This window comes from Leucoraja erinacea, chromosome 2 (genome assembly GCF_028641065.1).
Source record: "Leucoraja erinacea ecotype New England chromosome 2, Leri_hhj_1, whole genome shotgun sequence".
Lineage (NCBI taxonomy): Eukaryota > Metazoa > Chordata > Chondrichthyes > Rajiformes > Rajidae > Leucoraja > Leucoraja erinaceus.
Genome location: NC_073378.1, coordinates 23,658,140 through 23,679,352, shown reverse-complemented (window position 1 = coordinate 23,679,352; position 21,213 = coordinate 23,658,140). Strand labels below are relative to the sequence as shown.

The window sequence follows — 21,213 nt, the reverse complement described above, 5'->3', positions numbered from 1 at the left end:
CAGAATACTAGATGTAAGAGCAAAAAGGGGAGAAGGAGTAGATGAATTTTTAGAGCGATTCTCTGAATTATATATGGACCAATCGGGCGACTTAAATTACAGAAATGGAGTGAATCCCCTCAATATTGTGCCATCTTATTGAATTGCCTTCCCACAAACGTAGCAGAATCCATCAAGACCAATAACATGGACTGGACAGAAAACAGTGCCAGTCAAATGGCTAGGGCTGTAAGATATCACTGGAGGGACATGAAGAAGCAGGGTAGCCCGCCTGCAGTAAAACAAAAAACTGAATATGTGATCAGAAAAGAAGTACCACGATTCGACCCCGAACCATGAATCCCCAGAGTACCAACAAACTGTGGACTGGGAGAAAATAGTCCCGTAATATCCAGACCGATATTATAGAGAAGCATCTGCCCTAGTGACAGTCCTCCAAAGACCAGGGTCGAGGACATAACAGCCATCAGGAATGGGCCACTGTAAAGGGCCTGTCCCACTTTCCCGAGTTATTCACAAATTCTCCTGAGACATTCACGAATTCTCCTGAGTTTTCAAACTAGCAGATTGTTCGTAACGAGGCCGTGGATATATCGTAGCGGCTCGTTATGCCAGCTGTTGGTACTCGGGGCATCAGGTAAGTCGGGACGTTGTTTCAGCATGATGAAAAATTTCCACGAGTAAAAAAAATACTCTTCTTTTCTTTTCCTCTTCATGAAGCCAGCCAATATTTGTTTGCCTTCACATATAGGGGCCAATAATACATCTGGATCAGATTGCCTCAAGGATTTATCAATTTGCCTACTTTATTTTCCAGGTGTCTGCAGGATCAACAAAGTACCTTGAAGTTCAAAATGAATTCAACCTAAGTGCAGGATGATTTATTAGTGGCCAGCAAAAATGAATCCAGTAAGCAGAAAGATACTGCACAACTACTAAACCATTTAGCTGATCTAGGATATGTGGTCTCACCATCAAAAGTACTGGTAGCTCAGGAGAAAGTAAAATTTCTAGGAATTATAATTTCGTCCACCGAAAGAAGTCTTGAGAAGAGCAGACTCGAACCTATCTGCGAATTTCCAGTCCCAAAAGAAGCCAAACAAATGAGAATATGGCTGGGCATGGTTAATTGTTGCAGACCCTGGATTCCAAATATAGCTCTAGAAACCAAGGAGCTAACACCCTATACCAGCAAGGAGGGCAAATTTAAATTAACAAAGAAAGCACAGGAGGCCTTTGAGAAATTAAAAAGATCATTGATGCAAGCCCCGGCATTGGGAAGGCCATTATACGAATCCAGCTGTATTGTACAATTCTATCTGACTGTGCCACTTCAGTACTAATGCAAAAGCATGGGGATAGACATAGACCAGTTGCATATTACTCCTCTAAATTAGGTCCAGTAGCTAGGGGACATCATCTTTGCACTCAAATCTTAACTGCAATCTGCCTTCCCGTTTTTGCTACCAAATTTAGATAACCTCACATTTATCCACATTAAATTGCATCTGATATGCATCTGCCCACTCACCCAACCTGTGCAAGTCACCTTGCATTCTCATAGCATCCTCCTCACAGTTTACACTGCCACCCAGCTTTGTCATCTGCAAATTTGCTAATGTTACTTTGAATCCCTTAATCAAATTTATTGATGTATATTGTAAATAGCTGCAGTCCCAGCACGGAGTCTTGCGGTACCCCACTAGTCACTGCCTACCATTCTGAAAGGGACCCGTTAATCCCTACTCTTTGTTTCCTGTCTGCGAACCAATTTTCTATCCATGTCAGCACTCTACCCCCAATGTCATGTGTCCTAATTTTGCCTATTAGTCTCCTATGTGGGACCTCATCAAATGCTTTCTGAAGGTCCAGGTACACTACATCCACTGGCTCTCCCATGTCCATTTTCCTTAAGTACCCTTGGATGCAGACCATCAGGCCCTGGTGATTTATCAGCCTTGTCCCATCAGTCTACCCGACACGATTTCCTGCCTAATGTGGATTTCCTTCAGTTCCTCCGTCACCCCAGATCCTCTGGCCACTACTATATCAGGAAAATTGTTTGTGTCCTCCTTAGTGAAGACAGATCCAAAGTACCTGTTCAACTCATCTGCCATTTTCTTGTTCTCCATAATAAATCCACCTTTTTTCAGTCTTCAAGGGTCCAACTTTGGTCTTAACTAATTTTTTTTCCTCTTCACATACCTAACAAAGCTTTTACTATCCTTTATATTCTTGGTTGGCTTACTGTCGTACTTCATCTTTTCTCCCCGTATTGTCTTCTTGGTTATCTTCTGTTGTTCTTTAAACATTACCCAATCCTCTTGCTTCCTGCTCATCTTTGCTGCATTATACTTCTCTTTAATTTTTATACTGTCCCTGACGTCCCTTGTCATCCACGGTCACCCCTTACTCCCCTTGGAATCTTTCTTCCTCCCAGGAATGAACTGATCCTGCCCCTTCTGTATTATTCCTAGAAATACCTGCCATTGTTGTTCCACTGTTATCCCTGCTAGGGTATCTTTCCAGTCAACTTTGGCCAGCTCCTCCCTCATGGCTCCATATTATTCAATTATTCTACCCTTTTATTCAACTGAAACACTGACACCTCCGATTAACCCTTCTTCAATTGTAGATTAAACCTGACCATGTTATGATCACTACCTCCTAATGGCTCCTAACCTCATGTTCCTTTATCAAATCAGGTTCATTACATAACACTAAATCCAGAATTGCCTTCTCCCTGGTAGGCTCCAATACAAGCTGCTCTAAGAATCCATCATGGAGGCACTCCACAAACTCCCTTTCTTGGGGTCCCGTACCAACCTGATTTTCCCAGTCTACCTGCGTTGAAATCTCCCGTAACAACTGTAGCATTACCTTTACTACATGCCAATTTTAACCCCGGATTCAACGTACCCTATATCCAGGCTACTGTTTGGGGGCCCGTAGATAAGTCCCGTTAGAGTCTTTTTATCCTTACAATTCCTTAGTTCTATCCAATTCGGTATAATAATGCTACCCAACACCAGTGATAGCAAATTAGTTCCTTTGGGAGACACAAAATGCTGGAGCAACACAGCGAGACAGGCAGCATCTCTGGAGAGAAGGAATGGGTGACGTTTCGGGTTGAGACTCTTCGGACTCCTTGGGATACAATCACAAGTCTGTTCATAATCCTTTTACTTTAGTTTAGAAATACAGCGCGGAAACAGGCCCTTTGGCCCACCGTGTCTGCGCCGACCAACGATTCCCGTACAGTAACACTATCCTACACTCACTAGTACCAATTTTAACATTTACCAATCCAATTAACCCTTGATATGCCTTGCACGGATTGTGGGTGTTATGAAGAGAACCTCATGCCAAAGGAAGCCCATTTCTGACTTGTTCTTAAATCCTCGGTACTTGTGTGGTTGGTCCAGTTAATCTTCTGGCCAATGGAGACCTGCAGGATATAACTGATGGGGAACTGGTTAATGGTAATGTCACGATAGGTAGTCAGAACTTTTGGTTGGAGATGATCATCTTTGTAGAGTGAATGGGCATCTTTGTAGAGTGAATGTTAATGAGTCAATGAATAATTTATTGGCAAGTGATTGCTGGTTAATAGCACACTTGATTTTTAGCTTTCATCGCTCTGCTAGCAGTTGAGAGTGGATTGATTGGGTGGCAATTACCTGAGGAAAAAACACTGTGTTGGCAATTGGATAGGCGATGGGTAGAGTTGGTGATCCGAAAGTTAAGATATTCACATAGAAAATGGTGGCTAAAACGAGCAGCTGAAGGATGAGGGGGGAGGGATATTGAGTTACAATGTTTAAAAGACAATAAGTGAGTTTGGTATTCCGAAAAACGCAAGGAATTATGGGATTTGTCAAAGGTCACACGAGAAAGAAAAAGCGAACAAAGCGCTGACTGTATAAACTGTATAAATAGTAAGATTAAACGAGAACTTACCAGCTTGAAGTTTGATCTTTATTTTATGAGGAGTTACGATGAGGGACTACGTGAAGACCCCACCAGCACGCATGCGCGACATTCTTCAAAGCAATGGTGGGGAATCACAGAAAACACAGTAATTGAAATAAACATAGTAAAGATAAGGAGAACTAAGATACCAGTTGACCTTTATAATTGAGGGTGGGAGCGGAGGGCACGTAATCCATCATCGTAACTCCTCATAAAATAAAGATCAAACTTCAAACTGGTAAGTTCTCGTTTAATCTTACTATTTTACTTCGGAGTCACGTGAGTGATTACGTGAAGATTTTAAAGCTCTGTGATTTCACACCGTGTAACAGTCCATGCTTCACTCACTGCCGAAGTCATCCAAGGGAGGAAGTATGTTATCGTAATTAAACATGAATCTGTTTTATAAACCAATAACGATATTTATTTTAAACAATAACAAAGAAAATAACGCTCCCCTGGGCTTAAATTATATATTTGCAGTCTAAAATCCTCTCTGCAAATGACACAGGTTTTACAATCGGCTTACTGTAGAACGTTTGGAAAGTTCTTTCCGTGGACCACCCCGCAGTTGCCAGGATGTGGTCTAATGGCACGTCCATTCCCTTAGCCGCCGATGGAGATGCTGCCCTGGTGGAGTGAGATGTGTAAGTATCAGTATCCACCCCAGCAGCTCCCAATACCTGTTTGAGCCATCTAGAGATGGTTTGTACCGACACCCGACCATGTGCTTGTCATGTACATCAATGATCTGGATGAAGGGGTGATAAATTGGATTAGTAAGTATGCAGATGATACCAAGATAGGGGGTGTTGTGGATAATGAAGAGGATTTCCAAAGTCTACAGAGTGATTTAGGCCATTTGGAAAAATGGGCTGAAAGATGGCAGATGGAGTTTAATGCTGATAAATGTGAGGTGCTACACCTTGGCAGGACAAATCAAAATAGGACGTACATGGTAAATGGTAGGGAATTGAAGAATGCAGTTGAACAGAGGGATCTGGGAATAACCGTGCATAGTTCCTTGAAGGTGGAATCTCATATAGATAGGGTGGTAAAGAAAGCTTTTGGTATGCTAGCCTTTATAAATCAGAGCATTGAGTATAGAAGCTAGGATGTAATGTTAAAATTGTACAAGGCATTGGTGAGACCAAATCTGGAGTATGGTGTACAATTTTGGGTCGCCCAATTATAGGAAGGATGTCAACAAAATAGAGAGAGTACAGAGGAGATTTACTAGAATGTTGCCTGGGTTTCAACAACTAAGTTACAGAGATAGGTTGAATAAGTTAGGTCTTTATTCTCTGGAGCGCAGAAGGTTAAGGGGGGACTTGATAGAGGTCTTTAAAATGATGAGAGGGATAGACAGAGTTGATGTGGACAAGCTTTTCCCTTTGAGAATAGGGAAGATTCAAACAAGAGGACATGACTTCAGAATTAAGGGACATAAGTTTAGGGGTAACATGAGGGGGAACTTCTTTACTCAGAGAGTGGTAGCTGTGTGGAATGAGCTTCCAGTGGAAGTGGTGGAGGCAGGTTCGTTGGTATCATTTAAAAATAAATTGGATAGGCATATGGATGAGAAGGGAATGGAGGGTTATGGTATGAGTGCAGGCAGGTGGGACTAAGGGAAAAAAAAAAGTTGTTTGGCACAGACTTGTAGGGCCGAGATGGCCTGTTTCCGTGCTGTAATTGTTATATGGTTATATGGTTATATGTGGCTTTTTGTAGCTGACCCATAGTGCATTTTCTCTCCCTCGGGGATCTTTGATTGTGTTGAGGTAGTGTAGTAGATGTGTCATGACACATAAACGGGGGTCAGGTGGGTACACCTGGAATTCCATAATTAGTCCTGAAGTTCCTGGTCTGCTCTGTTTTACCAGCTCCCGGATAATGAAAGTTACTTGGGTCAGATGTTTTGACCATGTTGTCCAGTCTGAGTAGGTGAAGGGACTGGACCCTTTGTGCAGAGACTAAAGCCATCAGCATAGCTGTTTTCAGGGTAAGCTGTTCCAGAGTGAGGGATCTGGCTGGTGGCCATCCCCTTAGGTATGTCAGGAGCCACTGACATCCCAGATCTGGGTTACCTAGGTCTAGTGGGGTTGATATTGAAGATGCCTTTCATTAATTTGGCCACCAGCGGATGAGACCCTATGGACTGTTGTCCTGGTGCCTGCCCCAGATAGGCTGACAGTGCACTCCTAGCACAATTGATTGTACTATAGCTCAGACCTTCATCGTGGTGAAGGCTGGACAGGAACTCCAGTACGTTAGTTATGGTTGTTGTTCTGTATGTTGTCCCTGTTCTTGAGCAGTATGCTTCCCATTTTCTGATGCTGGAGAGATATTGTTTCTTGGTGGAAAGTTGGTGAGATGCTGTCATCATGTCCACGGTCCTATTTGACAATCCCAAGTCCAATAATGGTCTTTTATAAAATCTGCAACCCAACAGATTTATTCTGTCATGGCATGGGTGACTCTCGCCTGTGACAGGGTGGATCAGTAGATCTGGTCTGCTGGGGATGGTCATGGGTGGTTCAGTGACCCTGTCAAGGACCACTGGGAACCATGGCTGTGTAGTCCAGTTGGGTACTACCAAAATACCTGAAGCAGAGTCCATCTGTATTTTGCGTAGTACCCGACTGATGAGGCAGAAGGGGGGAAAGGCATAGAAAAATAGTTTCCCCCAGTTCAGCGAGAATGCGTCCATCGCCGCTGCCTCAGGGTCTGGTTCCCAAGCGACATATGTTGATACCTGGTGATTCAGTCGGGATGCAAAGAGATCGATATCTGGTGTTCCATATTGCTTTGTAATTTCAGCAAAGGCTTTGGGGTTTAACATCCATTCGGTGTCATCATTGAATTTGCGTGACCTGGTGTCTGCCACTGTATTTAGCTTACCTGGTAGGTAAGTTGCTGATAGCCAAATATGTTTGTCGACACACCATTGCCAGATTGTGTTGACCAGATTATCACATGATATCGATTTTATCCCGCCCATATGGTTAATATAGGCCACCACTGTGGTATTGTCAATCTGTAAGCGGACATGCAAATGGTGCATAGTTGAACAGCAAGTTATTAATCCATAGAACGCACCCAACATTTCCAAATAGTTTATACCCAGTGTTTGTAGTAGTGATGATTCTTGAGTATTCCATCTACCGCCCGTACTAGATATAGTATTAGTTTCTCCCCAGCCTTGAGCACTAGCATCTGTTTGTATCGTCAATGTTGGATTATTGATAATGATGGGACTGGAACTATGCCAAATGTTCTCTTTCCACCATTGTAACTCTGATATTGCTTTAGTTGGTAATTTCATGGTTCGGTCAAAGTGACCTGCATGTTGTTTTAACGCTTGCACCTTTGCTCTTTGTAAGTTTTGATAATGCAAAGGTCCAAGCTGGGTAGCTGGAAATACTGCTACTAATTTCCCAATTACTCTTGCCACTTGTCGAATGGTTGGTTGATTGGTAACCATTAATTTGTTGCAGGCTTGTGCCAATTCTGCTGCTTTTCCTTTTGGCAACGTTACAGACATGTGGACTGAGTTAATTGTGAATCCCAGATAGTCCATTGTTGTGGATGGCGTCAACTTAGATTTATCTGGATGTATGACAAATCCCAAAGTTTCAAATAAATGTTTAGTAGCTAATACTGCTGAATTAGCTAATTCCAGGGTTTTGCCTATTATCAAAATATCATCAAGATATGCCATGACAATATGTTTTTGTTTTCTTAGTATTGCCAGGGCTGGTTTTAATATGTTGGTAAACAGTCTTGGGGCTGATGTTAGCCCTTTAGGCAACGAGTTGTACTGCCATAGTTGCCCCATCCAGTTAAACTTTAGGTATCTACGATGATCCTTATGAATGGGTACTAAATAGTATGAAGCTTTTAAGTCGATGCATGCCATAAAGTATCCTTTGGAACATCAATTGTTTGGCGGTAACAAATGTTTCCATTTTAAAGTGTATATACTTGACAAAAGTATTCAATGTCATTAAGTCAATGATGATGCGACATCCACCATCTTTTTTTGTTTTAGTAAAGATATTTGATACGAATTTGAAAGGGTCCTGTTTTGATTTCTCTATGATCCCCTTTGTATGTAGTCTCACCAGTTCTGCTTGTCCCATTTTGCATTTTTCTTTTTGTAAGAGGGTAAATTCCCTTTGGAGTGCATGCTGAACTGGTGGTATACTTTCTTGAATGAATTCAATTTTGTATCCTTGAATACTTTGTAGTATATAATTGTCAAGAGTGATAGTCCTTGTGCTTCCAAAAAACAGGTGTAACCTCCCCCCTGTTAGTAAAGGCCCTGCACCTTTTATGTACTGGAAGGAACCAGACCCACCTACCTCCATTGTTACTGGTAGAATGTTCATTTCTTGGGCTTCCGGCTCTTTGTCTGTTGGGGTGGTGCTGTGTGGGGGTGGCGCATCTTCCATGGGGTCCGCTCTGGGCCCTGTCCTAAAAAAGACTTCCGGGGATGATATGCGGGCCCCATGCTTTCACCAGTACCATGTAGTAGACGCCTACTGGTGGATGCGTAGGGGTACTGCCGTCTGGGTTGCGTGGTCTTGCTCGTTCCGGGGCCTGCCCTCAAAGGAGGAGGAGCCATCTTGGGGAACGGCTGCTAACCAGCAGCCGTCCGTTTAATTCACTTTTTTTTTTGTAGTTCTAGTGAGTCCTGTGTTTTGTTTGTGGGAGAAATAGACTTTTTAATGTGGGGGGAAGGGGGTAACTATATTTCTAGTTCCCTACCTGGTCGGTGAGGCAGCTTTTTCACCGGGCTGCCCCATCGACCCGTCCTCGTGGCCTACCAGCGGGCGTGGAGCGCCGTTTCCTGGCGGGGACCGCCCAGCACCTCGGCTTCGGTGGCGGCACAGCGCTGGAGCGCTATCGCGGAGCGGGCGATGCCTTGCCTGGGTCGCCGCGCTGGATCGACACGCTGGAGCTCCTGTGAGCTGTGACCGCTGAGTTCAACACCTCCGGGCTGCGGGTCTGCGGAGCGGGCAGCGCCGACTTCAACATCGGGAGCCTGGGAGCTCCAAACCGGCCTTGTTGGCTTCGGAAGCCGCGGTCTCCGGTAAGGAAGCGGCCGTTCCAGGTGGCCCAGCCGCTGAGAGGACTCTCCCGACGCTGGGGCAACAGCACCCGACGAGAACGGCCAGGAACATCGGGCCTCCGTAGAGGCAATAGCGGAGGCCTCAATAGGCCTGACTTTGGGAGAACTGGGGATGGGGACTGGACATTGTGCCTTCCCCCACAGTGGTAACCATTGTGGGGGCGATTATTTTTGTGTGTAAGTGATTATTTTAGTTTGTGTCCAAGATGGCTGTCGGAAGGGAGAGTGTACGCTGGCGCGGTTTAGCTGCCGCTGCTCTCTCCTCACATTGTGTTTTTGATTTTTTGTTTGTTTTTGGATCGAATTCTGTCTTTAATTTGTGTATTGGCGATGTCTTTATTATTTATTTTACTCCGATTATATGTTTTTTACTCTTGTTAAATTCTGTAAGGTGTCCTTGAGAATTTTGAAAGGCTCCCATAAATAAAATCTATTATTATTATTATTATTATTACTACTATGAGTCCAAGTGCCTTGGACTCCTCATGCAGATCGTTTACTTGTTTTGGTAGATCTTTGCCAAAGAGCAGGATCTGTGGTTGTGAGGTCGGCGTTTTACACAGTCCTGCGAATTTGCGGTTGAGGGCAGGTCTTATGGCTTCTGTCCGGAGGTTATTGATTTCATACTGTGTGTTACACAGCAGAGCCAGGGTGTCTTGTTGATTATTTGTTATATCGACACCGTCCACGGAACTAGCGTATGAAGTTATAGCCGACGTCAGGAGCTTTAGTATTTTTTGTAATTTGAGTTCTTGGGTTCGGATACCCAGCCCAATGTACTCCCAGATTTGGCTGTTAACGGCTGGTACATTGAGCGATATGCAGTTTTCGGGAGGCGTGTATAGTTCCATCGCCTCATTGACTACCTGTTCTTGGAGTGGATTAAAGGACAGGTAGTCAATACTAGCCGCCAGTTTGGGCTGTAACGGCTGTCCTGCTCGCGGTGTTACGGCGTAGCGGTTTACCACTCCCAGCAGCTCTTCCGTTCCTGTACCCCCAGCATACTGCCGTGTTCTTCAGCCAGTTCTTGACCAGCCCAGCCCTGGTCGCCAACGCTCCCCTCTGCTGAGGGTGATGCGATGGCCAGCGCTTGGTAATGCACTGTAGCGGGAGTGCTTGTACGGGCTTGCCCCATCTCCCGGAGCAAATCCCGCTGGAGCATTTGCTCCATGAACCGTTCCATGCGGCCCAAACGGTCACCTCTGCCGCTCTCGGGCGGTGAGTCTTTCATACCGGACACATCAGAGTAAACCGGCGGTCCACAGTCACCGACGGAATCTCTGTACAGCCCAACGCCGCAAGCTGCACAGCTCGAACAACAGTGCCGGAGACCCGGGCCCGACCCTGACCCTGACCATGGATGAAACACAGACCTGTGCACAATGCAGCACCACAGCTGCCGAGAATGTTTATAGCGTGTGCCTATGACCTGGGCATGCGCAGTTGGAATAAGCGAGTTCGGTATTCCGTTGCCTTGAAATTAACAGAATAGTGAAAGTCAATGGAATTCTTCAGCCAACTTCAGCTCAACTCCCGCCGGGCCAACTGACAGCCCCGGACCGACGACACCAGCGGCCCCAGGTCCACAGCCAGTGCGGAGAAGAAGCGCCAACTCCAGCCCAACCCAGCTCCCCGACTGGCCGGGGGACCGCCAGCGGCCAACCCCCCCCCCAGCACCGGCGAAAGCTGAACAATAACCATACGCACAGAGCGCTGCAGCAACTCGGCTTCCCCGCATCGGCTGCAAGCCTGGCCCTACACCTCCGGCTTCCTCCAGTCGCCCCCGGACAGGGACGAGACACTCGGGAGGGGATGAGGAAGGGGACGGCCCAGCAGCAACTCAACAAACCCGGGTCAAACACTGACCACGGATGAGCATGATCTTGCTCACTCAACAAAGCATAATAGAAATAACATAGAAAATAGGTGCAGGAGTAGGCCATTTGGCCCTTCGATCATGGCTGATCATCCAACTCGGTATCCTGTACCTGCTTTCTCTCCATACCCCCTGATCCCTTTACCCACAAGGGCCACATCTAAGGCCACATCTAACTCTCTCTTAAATATAGCCAATGAACTGGCCTCAACTACCCTCTGTGGCAGAGAGTTCCAGAGATTCACCACTCTCTGTGTGAAAAAGGAGAGGCGTTTTTCTCATCTCAGTCCGCTCGGGGCTAACGGAGCTGGGGCTCGCTGGAGATTTTCCCCTTTATCCTTCCCTCGTGGGGGACCCGGGGGGAAGAAGAAGCTTCCACTGTGACCCCTTGTTTCGGCCGCTGGACTTCCCTGGCGGAGGGTTAACTTGGGACCTTGGAGGGTGGATCCTTCCCCACTTCCTGCATCTAGCCTGTCCAACCCCTTTAACATTTTGCACCTTTTAAGTTTCTATAAGATTCCCCTTTATCCCCCCCCCCCCCCCGGGGGAACCCCTCACTCTGTCTAAAATTCTAGCGAGTACAAGCCTAAGTCAAGCCCCTCAATCTATCCAGTCTTTCTTCATATGAAAGTCCTGACATCCCAGGAATCAGTCTGGTGAACCTTCTCTGTACTCCCTCTATGGCAAGAATGTCCTTCCTCAGATTAGGAGACCAAAACTGTATGCAATACTCCAGGTGTGGTCTCACCAAGACACTGTACAACTGCAGTAGAACTTCCCTGCTCCTATACTCAAATCAATAAAGCAATAAAAACAGCAAAATAATCTTAGCTTTAAAAACAAAGGAACCATAAATACAACTTTTTCATAGTTTGAAAGTAGTATTTTCTTACCTAGAAGAATCAAAGCTGGAAAAAAAAAGAAATGAAGGTCCACTGCTTCACTGCTCCACTGTTTTCCAAGGCTGTTTATGCATATTGACCTTTGAACTCGCTTATTCCGAACTAGCTTATTGGACAGGTCGCTTATTGGACAGGTACAGGCAGCCCCGGGTTTCATAAGGATCACTTTCCTGAGGACGGCCTGTAACTGGTTTTTGAATAAGTCAGAAACATGTGTTTCCCAAAGTAATCTTAATTGTATGTATATACTACTTACACTTGCAATAATTCTTTAATTTCATTTAATAACTACCCTAACACTGATAATTAAACTATTTGTCCAGTATTCAATCATTAATGCATAGATTTTAAATTAAAAGAAATATTATTACTCGCTAGAAAAACACTTATATAATGTTATGGGTGAATTTGCGATCACCCCATAAACTAGCACAATCCTGCACACCAGGAACAATTTATAATTTTTACCCAAGCCAAATTAACCTATAAACCTGTAGGTATTTTGAAAGTGGGAGGAAACTGGAGCACCCAGGGAAAACTCAAGTGGTCACCGGCAGTACGTACAAATTCCGTACAGACAGCACCCGTGGTCAGGATTGAACCCGGGTCTCTGGCACGACAAGGCAGCAACTCCACTGCTGCCTACTGTTTTCTCCCAAGTGCCAATTCAATTCCATTTTTGAAAACCATCTCCAGTACATGACTGCCCACAGTGCAGTTAAACACTTAATATTCCCTCGCAACCGTCTTGTATCTTTATTTCAAAATTATTGATACATCCCATGATGTGGCAGCAGACACATCTGAGGGCTTGAATACAAAAACAGGGATGTAATGCTGAGGTTCTATAAGGTCACATTTGGCCACATTTGCAATATTGTGAGTAATTTTGGGCACCAATATCTGAGGAAGGGTGTGCTGGCCCCGGAGAGGGTCCAGAGGAGGTTTACATGAATAATCCCAGGAATGAGGAGGTTAACCTATGATGAGTGTTTGTCAGCACTGAGCCTGTACTCATTCGAGATTAGAAGAATGACGGGGAACCTCATTGAAACATACAGAATAGTGAAAGGCTTGGATAGAGTGGACGTGGAGAGGATGTTTCCACTAGTGGGAGAGTCTAGGACTTGAGGTCATAGCCCCAGAATTGAAGGACGTTATTTTAGGAAGGAGATGAGAAATTTCTTTAGTCAGAGGGTGGTGAATCTGTGGAATTCTTTGCTACAGAAGGCGAATGAGGCCAAGTCAGTGGATATTTTTAAGGCAGAGATAGATATATCCTTGATTAGTACAGGTGTCAGAGTTATGGGGAAAAGGGAGGAGAATGGGGTTAGGAGGAAGCGATAGATCAGCCATAATTGAATGGCAGATATGCTTTGCTCCCTTCTTGTGCAGCGGGGTAATATTGGAAATTTTCCAATCAGCTGGAACCACTCCTGACTAGTGATTCTTGAAATATCACCATCAATACCTCCACAATCTCTAAAGCTTCAGAACCCTAGGGTGCAGTCCATCTGGTCCAAGTGACATCCACCTTCAGCCCTTTCAGCTTTCCAAGCACCTACTCCCAATTAATAGCCACTCCACTATCTTCTACTCCCCGACTCTTGAATTTCAGGCACATTTCTGGTGTCTTCCACTATGAAGACTGGTGCAAAAAAGTTATTCAACTCCTCTGCCATTTCTTTATTCCCCATGATCACTTCTCTTGCATCATTTTCCAGCATCCAACGTCCACTCTTGTCTCTTTATTACACTTTATATAACTGCAGAAACTCTTGCTATCCTCTTTTATATTATTGGCTAGCTTACCTTTGTATTTCATCTTTTCTCCCCCTATTGCCTTTTCAGTTAATAACATCCTAATCCTCTGGGTTCCTACTAATCTTTGCAATGTTTTATGCATTCTCTTTTTGTTTTATACTATCCTTGACTTCCCTTGTCAGCCACGGTCACCTCTTTCTTCCCCCTAGAATCTTTCTTCTTCTTTTGAATGAAAAGATCCTGCATCTGCCACATTATTCCCAGAAATTTGGTTTATTACACATCAATGTATGTTCATTAATGTTCATTAATGTATTGCTGTACAGATGTTTGCACAGTGAGAAAAAAAACATTAAATGTAATGTCTCTTTTTAAACAAAAAAGTTTATTCCACATTTGCTTTTATTGACTGTTCTTAGCCCTTTTGGTAGAAAAGTTTTTGATGTTTTTAAACAGGATTCTGCATTCAGTTTAATTTTGTTTTTACAGTAGTGTGCAAAAAGTTGTGCATTCAGTAAACTGCTAACATGTTTTTCACTAGCAATTATTTAAGAGCCCTGTATCCTGTAGATATCCAGGACATCAAACTAGTGTAGTCAAGCCAAGTCAAGAGAGTTTCCAGATAGGACAATGAAATTCTTGCTTGATAGTGTACATGGAATTTAAGTGAAGAAGAAGAGGCTGGTTCCTGTTGAAATGCATTCTGTATTAGCACCATTGGTCTAAGGTACAAAATGCTGAATGACATTACTTTTGAAATGTGGTTCCTACTGGGTAGGCTACTTCTCATTAAGATTTTTCTCTAACTGCCAATTAATTCACTTTTTAGGTTGGGTTCAGTCTGAAGAAGGGCCCTGACCAAAAACATACTTTGTCCATTCCCTCCACAGATGATGGCTGACTCGCTAAGTTCCTCCAGCACTTTGCGTTTTGTTCAAGATTTGGAGGAACCTGATGGGCATGTTTTTCACACAGAAGATGTTGGGTATATGGAAGAAGTTGCCAGGTGAAATAGTGGAGGCAGGTACAATAACAGCATTTAAAAGATATTTGGACAGGTAGTTGGATAGGGAAGTTTGATATGGGCCTGGAGCGGGCAAATGGGACTGGCTTGCTTGGATGGGGCATCTTGCTCGGCATGAGTGAGTTAGGACGAAGGACCTGTTTTCATGCTGTATGACACTGTGATTTCCATATAGGTAGGTATATGATGTTGGATAGCAGTTGACTAATCCCTCACCTAATTTCCCTCCATGACCCTGAGCTAATTGTGACACCCTTCATGCCATTTTCACTCGGCAGCTAACTGTGTAACGACCTAGTATGTCTGACGTTTTCTTTTCAATTTCTCCTAGGAGTCAAGAGTTTCAGGCAAAAGGTGATCATCAGACTAGAGCATTTTTCAAGAAATGTCCTCTTCTAGTGAAATCTAAAAATAGTGTCATGTAAAACTGTGTTTGTCGGGTGAATTGCATGTATAGCAAAGTTAAAATGTTCAATAAAAGTATCTTTCTCCAGCTTCACTTAGTACCTGAAAATGGGCTGGGGCTGTACAAATCACAAAGATCTTGCAGGGCCTAAGGACAGATGCATAGGTCATTGTCTCAAAATTAAGAGGGTCATCTGTTCAGGATGTATATGAGAAACTTCTTTATTTGAGGGCATAGTGAGCCTGCAGAAGGCACAGTTGGTGAACAGTAGGCTTCTGGATATTGGGGAAGTCGAGGTTAGTGCAGAAAATTGGAAACTGAAATTAAAGATAACTTCTGTTCATTTCGAATGGTGGATCAGACATGGCAAGACTTGTTTCTATTTACTGTTTTACTTTATTGATGGCTGCAAAATGCAAGTTTTGATCGATTAATAACCAGAATATTGTTGGATTTTCTCTTTCTTCTCCCTACCCAATATTTCTGCAAGAATATCTCCATCGGGACTGCATCTCTTCGGGAACCACCATCTCAAGGTTAATCAGTGGTGTCCAACAAATGCTGGTCTTGTCATTGACTCCCACATCCTTAAAAAAAAATTGAAATACATCTTAAATACTTTAAACCTTGATTGCTTTTTGTGAGATTGACATTACTGTTTGCCTGTGTTTCTCAGAATAATTGTACTCAAATGTTTGCTAGTTAAATGCTTTCTGGCACATATGGTTTGCTTCATTTTTTTATTTTTTATTAAACAGAGAAAGCGACAAGTGAGATGAATACTTCAGAGGACTGGGGCCTCATATTGGACATCTGTGACAAAGTTGGACAGTCTCGGACTGGGTGAGTGAGAGCATTTTAATTTCTAAATGCCATCACTGTATTTGTATCATAAATAGTGAATTGTCAGAAAAGGCTATTTAAGTAAAGCATTTGGAATCTGTTTCCAAATTGAGCAACTCGAGAGCCAAGTCAAGTTTTGCGTTTCTCTTGGGGAGAAGATTAGCAGTACAGTATGCAGGCATTATACAATTAAGATACAATGCATTAAGTGATAGAGGCAGAGTCAGTTGTGTATTTCAAAAGGAAATTTGATGGGTGATTTAGAAGAAATAAATGGTGGCGATATAGAGCCAGAGCAGAGGGTTAGAACTAATTAGATAGTCAAAGATTTGACAGGGTTATGTTCGGTTAAATGTAATTCACCTTACTGTGCTCTGTAAGTTCTAACCGAGCATTGCTTTAACATGCATGTATCTCACATTTGTCACAACTATCTTTGGAACCTGCTCTTTTTCTCTTTCTTTTATTTCAAATTGTGTATTTTCCCTCTGGGCATTAGTGCTCTATTCTGTTTGTTTCCCGTATGGTGAGAAGGAGCTGAATGCAAGACTGTTGCCAGGGAATGAATATGCACCTCTTCACAGACTTGCAACCTGGTTTTAACTTTAATCCATAAATATTTTGCAACATTGACCAGTTTTAAATGAATAGATAATAGATGGAAGATTGAGGGTTGTAGTCTTCTTCTTCTTAAGCCCCTTTGCTCCTCTAGGGAGCGTAGGCTTGTAGTGGAAGGTAGATATTCTGGCTGGAGTTCTATGACCACTGCAGTTCTGTAGGGATCTGTGCTGTTATATAGTTTATGATATACAGTTTTTATGGACGTGTTTACGACGGATTTTGATTGTGGTGGATGGACCTACCGACCTTCTCTGCAAGGTTGGGCTGCCGATGCCACCGCCAGCCTGCACCATCTCCCCGCCGGCATCCAGGCCGGATCTACTGCCAACACCGCCGGCCCACACAGCTTCCTCGGCAACTTCCAGGTCGTATGTGCCTGCCTGCCGCCTCTTCCCCCAGCCGTCAAATCACCTGGATTCCAGACCCACTTCCTGACTGAGGGCCTGAAGAAGGATCTCAACCTGGAACGTCACCTATCCATGTTATCCAGATATGCTGTCTGATCTGGGTTACTTCAGCACTTTATGTCCTTTTGTGTATTGACCAGTATCTGCAGTTGTTTGTTTCTACTACTTATAAAATGATAATCCCTTACTTCATTATAGCAGACAATCGACAACAACAGACACCATCCCAACCCCTCCCCCCCTCCCCCACTATGTTCCTTGTTACTGAGGTTTACTGAATATAAATAACCTAGGCACAATTGTAACTGGATTAGTGAGTAAGTTTGATGACGACACCAAAATTGGAGGAGTTGCAGACAGTGAGGAATGCTGTCAGATGATACAGCAGGATATAGACTAGCTGCAGAAGTTCGCGGAGAAATGGCAGATGGAGTTTAACCCGAGCAAGTGTGCAGTGTTGCATTTGGGAGGATGAATGTAAGTGGAATGGATACAGTTAATGGCTAGACCCTTATCAACAGAAGGATCTTGGAGTTCTTATCTCACTGAAGGTGGTAGCATCAGAAGATGGTGGTTAAGAAGGTGTAGAGTATGATTGCCTTCATTGCTAGGGGCATTGAATATAAGAGTCAAGAAGTCATGATGCAGCTCTGTAGGACGTTGGTTATGGCGCATACGGAGTATTGCGTCCAATTCTGGTCGCCCCGCTACAGGAAAGATGTGGAGGCTTTGGGGAGGTGCGAAGCAGATTTATCAGAATGCTGCATAGATTAGAGGGTTTTGGCCACAGGGAGAGGTTGAATAGACTTGGATTGTTTTCTCTGGAATGTTGGAGATTGAAGGAAGACATGGTAGAAGTATGCCTTGACAATGTTATTCCATGGAACTTACTGTATTTTGTTCCAATGCTGATGGTCTTTGCCGAAACAACTAGTGTGGGGTAAGAATGCACTTGAAGAAGTCTCATTACCCAACTCTTGAGCTTATCCCCTCACTTCCACTTCACCTTTTTTTATTTTAAGTCCTGTTAAAAAAATGTGTTAGTTAGTTGGAGGTCTTTTATATGGTGGGTGGGGGGAGAAGGGGGAAACTTTATTTCTTAGTCCACTACCTGGCCGCCGAAGCTGTAGTCCCGGACGGTCCCTCCAAGCTGCTTCTTCGCCCTGTCCTCGCGGCCTGGCATCGAGAATGGAGCGGCGTTTCTTGTCGGGACCGGCCGGGACTACAGCTTTGGCGGCGGTGCAGCGCTGGGATACCAACAGGGAGCGGGCGATGCCTTACCGTGTCACCGCGCGGTATGCTCCGGAGCGCTGTGGCCGCCCACTCCCAACATCGCAGAGCTGTGGCTGCGGGCGTCCGGCCGCGGGCGGTGCTGGATTTGGAGCGCCGCAGAGTCGGGGATCGAGTTCGCCGGGTCGGAGCTCCAACTGGCGCGGCCTGAGGGCTACGAGTGCCCCGGTCTCCGGGGAGGAGGCAGCCGCTCCAAACTTTCCAAGCCGCTTGAGGAATTGTTTCACCCGACGCCGGAGTTCCATCTTCACGGCAAAAGGGCCCTGAAAATCATCGGACTGGCTGCAAGGCCACAAATGGGCCCCGACCGTGGGTGTTTCAGAGGAAGAGGACTAAACTTTCTGGTGCCTTTCCCCACAGTGGAATTTTTTGATTCTGCTGTGGGGGGACGTTTGTGTTGAACTCTATAATGTGTTGTGTCAATTTTCTTTATTTTTTTTTTAACCTTTTTCTATGGTTTGTATGGAAACTTATCCATTTTATGTAAAGCAATTTGATGTCAATGCGAGTTGACTTAAAACGTGCTATATAAATAAAACTTACTTACTTCCTGACTGCATGTGCTGTACTTGGGCAAATCGCAACCCATGACCCACAACCTCATCACTTCCACTGTGCCTCCTCATTTTGACTTTTAACGTCGCATTTGTTTTCTTGGAGAACTTGCATTAGTGCAACCTTTGAACCTTAGTGGAACCAAAGAAACCTTTGAACCTTAGTGGATTTGGGGTTAACTAGTTTGCAGTGTCAGACCAATGACTAAAACCTTGTAATGAGCCTACAGAATGGCTTGGACGACAGGCATCTATTATTAGAGGGTGTAAGTTAGAAAAATTAGTGTTTTTTTAATTACTTAGACTGTACTTTTAATCATTAGGCCAAAAGACTGCTTAAGAGCCATTATGAAAAGAGTGAATCACAAAGATCCTCATGTTGCTATGCAGGCACTAACTGTAAGTAGTACTTTTAGTATTTTTTGTATTTTAAACATTTTTTCCCTGCAGATTTATCCCACCTGTTCAAATACGGGGTTTAGCTATGCTTACAACTGTAAAATACAAATCGATTTTGATAATCTTAGATTGAGTTTAGCTGTTTTATTACTTTTTTGTCGTGTGAATGGCTGAATTGAAACTTAAATAAAATTATAATTTATGTTAATATCATACAGTAATGCTAAAATGGAGCTGTAATCTAGTAACAGTTTTATCACTGACAATGTTTTGATTCACAAAATTTTATTTTGAAGCTGCTAGGAGCGTGTGTATCAAACTGTGGCAAAATTTTTCACCTTGAAGTTTGCTCAAGAGACTTTGCAAGTGAAGTAAGCAATGTCTTAAACAAGGTAAATATTTTCATAGTTTAATATTATTAAATTGATTAGGTTTTGTTTCGCGTTAATTGACCTTGTTAGTTCACAAGTTATCGGAGTAGAATTAGGTCATTCGGCCCATCAAGTCTACTTTGCCATTCAATCATGGCTGATCTTTTCCTCCTCATCTCAGTTTCCTGCCTTCTCCCCATAACCCTTGACACCCGTTCTAATCAATAATTTGTCTATCTCTGCCTTAAAAATATCTATTGACTTGGCCTCCACAGGTCTCTGTAACAATGAGCTCCACAGATTAACTACCCTCTTCCAATCTGCAGCGAGTACAGGCTCAATGCTGACAAACCATATAACCATATAACAATTATTCATTATGGTCAAGGTCTATTCTAACTTTGAGTATATAAATTAAGTCCAAAGTGTAGATTTATAATAGTGTTAAACTAAGTTCTTTTGTCAGTCCAATTCAAGAAAACTTGATTCAAACCATTGCTGCTAAAATCAATTCTTTATTCTGACGGCGCTGGATAATTCTTTAAACTTTCCAACACAGAGCTAGAAACTCTGGGGCAGGTCGAAAGAACTACCACTTTGGTACAAATGTAACACATTATATAGGGATTAGCCAATTATGATACAGAAGGAGTGGCAAACTTTTAACCAATCATTATGGTTTACCATACATTTAGCTTATTTGCATTAACCAATCAACTAAATCCTTTCCAGTGATTGACAAAATGTATAGTCACATGATTTTCCCTTTTCTGACACCTTTACAACCCTTTTTCCCTCTGTGGTTTTCTTTAACCTCCTTGCTCAAAATCATTTTTATTTCATACTAGACTAAGTGGGACCCGTTGGGTCCCGGCCTCACACGGGAGGGCTGGATACCCAACACAATATTCCACCTCTGCAGCAATTCCAATATTGCTGGCCAGTGGGAAGGGGGCTTTCTGTTGCGCTAGTATGAGTGTTGTGGGCCGAAGGTACTGATTTCCAGAGGGCTAGTATGGAGTTTGTGGGCCGAAGGTACTGATTTCCAGAGGGCTAGTATGGAGTTTGTGGGCCGAATGGATTTTTGGGCTGGCAGCTCAGTCACTGAGGCCTGGCAGTACAATCACTCGGACCTGGCAGGCTGGCGGCTGAGAAACTGCCAGAAATTGTGCCCAAAACAGGTGACAGACAGTAAGAGAGAGAAGGGGGAGAGGGTGGACTTAATGGATTATTGGGCTGGCAGTTCACTAACTCACGGCTCGTGGGCTGGCAGTGCAGTCACTCACGCCTGGTACGCTGGCAGTTCACTCAGTCATCCCACCTACCTTCAATCCCCCCCCCCCCCCCCCACTCTGCTCCTTGCCATTCCCCTCCCACCCACACATTCAGTGCATCTCCAAACAATCTCCCCCCCCATGCACTCTTAGTGGCTCTCCCACAGAGCAGCCATTCCTGCCTATTAGGTTCTATTGTGATGAAGAACACACAGCATTAAAAGTGCAAAAAGGTTTTATTAAAGTTTAAAATGTAAATGACTCTTAAAATATAAGAACAATTTAAATTTTAAAGATGAGATTTATTAAGTTTTTACTTGTGTCTTGCGTCTTGTTGTGTTCTGCTGCTCACTGCCTCTTGATGACTATTTCCTGT

At 43.9% G+C, this 21,213-nt stretch overlaps 1 protein-coding gene across 4 annotated transcripts in view; it reads left to right on the top strand.

Moving 5' to 3' along the window:
• Window positions 1-21,213, top strand: part of LOC129707725 (signal transducing adapter molecule 1-like) — a 72,123-nt gene that overhangs the window by 15,941 nt on the left and 34,969 nt on the right. For 2 of the 4 annotated variants that reach the window (XM_055652966.1, XM_055652958.1), the window contains exons 2-5: window positions 14,539-14,672; window positions 15,837-15,921; window positions 19,117-19,192; window positions 19,489-19,584. In XM_055652966.1, the coding sequence (XP_055508941.1) occupies window positions 14,603-14,672; window positions 15,837-15,921; window positions 19,117-19,192; window positions 19,489-19,584 (327 nt within the window). In that variant the 5' untranslated portion in view covers window positions 14,539-14,602. The remainder of the gene's footprint in view (window positions 1-14,538; window positions 14,673-15,836; window positions 15,922-19,116; window positions 19,193-19,488; window positions 19,585-21,213) is intronic. The other 2 variants (XM_055652976.1, XM_055652985.1) reach the window with 2 other exon arrangements.